Raw genomic sequence first — 5,539 nt, 5'->3', positions numbered from 1 at the left:
AGCAGAGACATGAGGGGTGTCCCACCTATGGGAGCAGATACATAGGGGGTGTGCCTGCTATGGGAGCAGAGATATAGGGGGTATCTCTCCTAGGGGATCAGAAACATGGGGGATGTTCCTTCTATTGGAGCAGATACATAGGGAGTGTCCCCCCTATGGGAGCAAACACATGGAGGGTGTTCCTTTTATGGGAGCATAGACATGAGGGGTGTCCCACCTATGGGAGCAGAGACATGGTGGGTGTCCTTCTATTGGAGCAGATACATAGGAGGAGTCCCTCTTATGGGAGCAGAGACATGGAGGGGGGGGGGGTCCCTGCTGCGGGAGCAGAGACATGGAGGGGTGCCATTCTTAAGGGAGCAGAGACATATGGGGGTGTCCCTTCAATGGGAGCAGAGATATGGGGGTGTCCCTTCTATGGGAGCAGAGACATGGGGGGTGTCCCTTCTATGGGAGCAAAGACATGGGGGGTCATGTGTGTGGGGGTCACCCCACTGCTTTCACCCCTCTGATATCACCTTCCTGGCTGTGCTGTCCGGCAGAAGTCTATAAATCACAGAAGCGTCCAGACAGAACTAGGTATCAGATCCGTGTGTCATACATTCGTATTCTTTGCCTGAAATTCAGCTTTAGGGATCACAGGCCGTGTCCCCATGAATAATTGTCACTTCCTGTACAGGGATGTCCCTGAGGAGAGGAGGTCCAGGCTGGAGGAGGGGAGCAGTTTTGGTGAGTTTTGTCCTCTCAGATGAGACATTTCCATCCCGTGACAACTGAGATGACAACTGTGATCAATCTTGTTACAGATTCTGACATCTATGCAGAGATTCCAGAGGAGTCAGAGCAGAGGTCTGCAGGTGAGAAATCACAAAGAGGACCTGTTATAGACCCCTATAGATACAGCACATTAAGTGTGTTGTCACCAGACATGGAAAGCAGAATGGAGCCCTAGGCATGGCAGCAGCTTGCTCTTCCCCGTTCCATCTTTTTAATTGGCATTGAGGAGTTGCAATGGGCACGGAAGACACCCCTCCTATTATAATCCCATAAACCCCAACTGTCCAGAGGTCCCCCCTTGGGCAGTTATGGGGAGGTGCACAGCTCTAACTAATTCTCTGGTGTTCTGCAGGAGTAAGAAGCTTGTAGCTGCCCCCCTGGACATCCCTTGGCTCTTAGTGTCTGCAACTCAATGCAAACCATTTAATACAAATCTTCCAAACTCTCAGACATAAAAGGTGTTCTACTGCCACCTGGTGGTCAGATGTGGTATTGTAATTCTATGTAGACACTAAATTATCAATCATTTAACGAGCCATAGCAAACATTATTGTTAATAATACCCAGCAATAAGTATTGAAATAATGGTCACATGGCTTAAAATAAATAATGGTATGGCAAATATCATGTGTTATAAATGAGTCAAACATCCCCTACATACACCATTGCCATATTCAATAGTTTTTAGTGGTTCCAGTTGATGCACCCATTACTGGAACTCTATGGGGCTCTATTTATAAATATTTCCTTGTCAATTTACTCATAATATTCATTTATTTCCTTATAATTATAATAATAATATTTGTATGTAGGCTCTTCTAGACAGGGTCCTCTCCTTCTCCTGTGTCACTGTCTGTATCTGTCTGTCATTTTCAAGCATTATTTACAGCACTGCGTAATATGTTGGCGCTATATAGATCCTTTTCAATATTATCATTATTATTAATAATAATAATAATAATAATAATAATAATAGTATGTGCAGCTGTGCACTTTTAATATTGGTCACTAGGTGGCAGAACGAATCATTGTTTTAAAAGGAACTGAAATAAGCGCCCATCTGCCAGCAATTTATTCCCGGAGGAATTAACTGGGGTTATCATTTATAAATAAATTAAATTTTGTTGCATTGCTCGTTTCTGCAGGGTTTCGCTACACAATTAGTCGGGATGATGTGGTGCTGGGAAGAATCCTTGGAGAAGGCTTTTTTGGAGAAGTGTATGATGGTGTATATAAGAATCAGGCGAGTATATTAATGGGAAAGCCATAGAATAAAACAAGTATATAAATAAATAAATATATATAGCGTGTGATACATATACAGGTCAGTAAGCTCCTGCATTCATGGCAATCTTAGGCAACCAATGAGACATATGGAGTAATGGCAGATAAGATTGGTTTCCTAATGCCAGGACTGCAGGAGAATAAAATTATAGTTAAATGGTTCAATGCATATTGTTAAAATAGCAATCCTGACCATACATGGGCTACAAATAGGCACTGATAATAGAATGCCAGCAATGAAGTGGTAACTGTTACAATATTTGGAAAACAATGGCTAATCGTTCCCTGGTAATGCGCCTGAAGAGCTCAGTGTAAATTGCTACCAGGCAGCTCTTCCTGCCCTCATGTTTGCACAATTCTCCGCTATTAAATGAATCTCATTCTCTTCTTGTAGAAGGGGGAGCGAGTCAACGTGGCCGTTAAGACGTGTAAAAAGGACTGCGCGCCGGACGTCAAGGAAAAATTCATGAGCGAAGCCTGTAAGTAATTTCTGCAAGTCAAAAAGTCAAATTTTACAAACAATATATATATAGAATGCATCATTTGATTCTTTTCATAGATCTTATGAGGAATCTGGATCACCCACACATAGTGAAGCTGATTGGCATCATTGAACAAGACCCGATATGGATTGTCATGGAGCTGTACCCTTTTGGGGAGGTAACTGTTCATCATATGATGTGCGGGCATTTATAGGCTTTAATATAAAATTCGGGGTAGTGTGCCCCTAATTTATATTAATTATAGGTGGGCAGAATTAACCCTTTAGCTGCTCCTATGACCTGGAGGCTTCATCACTGAGGTCTCCCTATGGTGAATTATTGTTTCACTCCTCTATTCCTTCTTTCCTATCCCCCTGGCTGCTGCATGTAATTGCAACATATTATCATATACACCATAAATATGTGAATGTAGCATTTAATTTTTAAAATCAAATGAACAGGAACTGCACAGAATGCAATATATGAACAATCTCTGCATTCCCATGTCTGTCCTCTGTATATGGCCTCTGTGCTGTAGACATTGAATACTAAAATGAATTTGTTTAAGCCCCTTTAAACTTTCTGGGTAAATCATCCCAATGCCGTCCATGCTGATCACAACAAAAGACGTTGAAGATCTTCTAGTTTGCATTCAGCCACAGAGTAGAAAAGCCAATCTTCTGCCAGCATACTGCGGAAAGGGATCCTTGCTTTCTATTTGGAAACATTGGTCTCTCTGCAGAGGTAAGCCAATGCTTAGTGTCGATGCACCCTCTAGGCCAGTGTCTCTCAACCGAGGTTCCTCCAGAGGTTGCTGGGGGTTCCTTGAACAATGGGCAGTTTGTGTTTACCTGTACAGGTGACATTACTCCCACTGACCACCACACTGATATACTGTAAGCTGGGGATATAGGAGGGGTCCCCCCATGTTAAAAAGGATGAGAAAGGCTGCTCTGGGCTGTGTCCATGATGGGTTTGTCTTACACGAAGTTCATTGAACAAGGCCTGGATCTCTTTATGAATGAAGTTCTGCTAATTTGTAGCTGATCATCAAAAAGGAAATATTGATGTAACTGATTTCTCCGCAGCTCGGTCAGTATCTGGAGAAGCACAAGAACACCCTGCAGGTCACCACCATCGTCAACTACTCACTGCAGATCTGTAAAGCCCTCGCTTACCTTGAAGGTGTAAACTGTGTCCACAGGTAATGAAACTTAAAATAAACTATTCTCCTCCCCCTAGTGACCAGGTTGGGAAATACACACGAAAGGAAATTGAATTTGTTCTACTGCAGAGCTTTGATATTTGATTATGTGATCTTCCACAGGCACTGTAAAATCTTTACCTTCTGGTGCCTGCAAGTCCCTATATCAGAGTTCAAGTAAATCCGTGTAGAGCGCCCTCTAGATTCCAAGCTCTGGTTGTACACCTTGAGTTCAGGCCAATTCTAAATTAAAGTGTACCTGTCCACTAATGTTCTACAGCTAATAAGGTGGGGTTTATGAAAAAATAGGCATTGACACATTTGTTCCAAATATATTTATTTTACTTTCTAAAGCAGGGGGGGTTACAAGTTAATAAACCCTGTCGGGGAATGGGTAAGGAGTTCTATGCCCCCCTGTATTTATCCTCCTGGATAAGAGTCTGGAAGTCTGAGGGTGTCATTATTAAAAGAAAATTCCAGATTCCAAATCAGCTCATCACCTACAACATCAGGGTCACATTGTGGGGATGAGATCTCCTAACGATGGCCCTTGCGGCAGGGATCAGGTTTTGCTCAGGAGAAGAGGGGTACTCTTTGCCTCCTTCTTTCTTTAGCAATGTGAATCTAAAGGGCCCCACAAACCACACAATATACAACGTGGAATCTTGTTAAGGTACTTGGAGGTAGAGCATGGGCGCCTGCAGCCCCAACCAGGATTATTATTATCAAAAAACAGGATTTATATAGCGCCAACATATTAAACAGGGCTGTACATTAAATAGGAGTTGAAAATGACACACATATACAGACACAGGAGGAGGAGAGGACCCTGCCCCAAAGAGCTTACAATCTAGATGTTAAAGGATGAAGGCCATCAAATTCAACCAACAGAGAAGAAGAATCAATAAATACATTAAAAACCTGAATATACAGAACTTAAAGCCACAGGTAGATCGTAGTCAGTAGGTAAGCTGTCACCTGATTGGCTGCCCTGCCCAGCGCAGATCCCGCAGAACTTTCTAGGAATTCTATGTAATCATATTCTTTCATCTTCTCTTCTCAGGGACATCGCTGTCAGGAATATTCTTGTAGCCTCGCACGAGTGCGTAAAGCTCGGAGACTTTGGCCTGTCGCGGTATATAGAAGAAGAAGAATATTACAAAGGTCAGGACCTCCGCCGGCTTGCAGATGACACAGTGCGATCCACTTACATGTTCCTCCAAATGTCACATTAAATGTCAGGTTCTGATGGCTGTCTGTGTCCCCGCTGGGGTGAATTATCATCTCCAGTTGTCTTGTTTGTCACTGAGAGGTAATCTCACAATAGTAAGTGATGGTAAATCTTGTAATGGGGACATCTGTGCTAGTGACAAATGTCATAGATCAGTTTGGTAAGATTGCCGCTTACTGTTCTTCCTATCAGTGATGCAGGGTTAGGGATTGCAAAGGTCACAATTAGGACTGGGCACTTTGTTCCTGAAGGATCTGCAGCATGTCACGGTATGTCAGACCTCAGTGGAGTGATCACCTCCTGACCCCGCCCAAAATTTATTGGGGGAACCCTTGTTAAAATTTCTACTGAAGCCCATAGATAGTGTGGCTATGCCATTGTGCCTCTGGGCACCTCTTTATCCAATGAGTATACATGTAGGGTTAGCACTAAGGTTAGGGTTACATGTAGGTTAGCACTAAAGTTAGGGTTACATGTAGGGTTAGCACCAGGATTAGGGTTATATATAAGGTTAGCGCTGAGGTCATTGTTACATATAGGGCTAGCACTGGGGTTAGGGTT

At 43.1% G+C, this 5,539-nt stretch overlaps 1 protein-coding gene across 1 annotated transcript in view; it reads left to right on the top strand.

The window, feature by feature from the left end:
- PTK2B (protein tyrosine kinase 2 beta) overlaps positions 1-5,539 on the top strand; it is a 72,424-nt gene that overhangs the window by 51,309 nt on the left and 15,576 nt on the right. The window contains exons 13-19 of the mRNA XM_072408945.1: positions 680-729; positions 807-857; positions 1,923-2,020; positions 2,456-2,540; positions 2,621-2,721; positions 3,632-3,747; positions 4,811-4,911. Of these exons, the coding sequence (XP_072265046.1) occupies positions 680-729; positions 807-857; positions 1,923-2,020; positions 2,456-2,540; positions 2,621-2,721; positions 3,632-3,747; positions 4,811-4,911 (602 nt within the window). The remainder of the gene's footprint in view (positions 1-679; positions 730-806; positions 858-1,922; positions 2,021-2,455; positions 2,541-2,620; positions 2,722-3,631; positions 3,748-4,810; positions 4,912-5,539) is intronic.

The sequence above is a fragment of the Pyxicephalus adspersus genome, chromosome 4, assembly GCF_032062135.1.
Source record: "Pyxicephalus adspersus chromosome 4, UCB_Pads_2.0, whole genome shotgun sequence".
NCBI lineage: Eukaryota > Metazoa > Chordata > Amphibia > Anura > Pyxicephalidae > Pyxicephalus > Pyxicephalus adspersus.
Note: the sequence above shows the minus strand (reverse complement) of the source record. Positions and strands in the feature narration are given on the sequence as shown.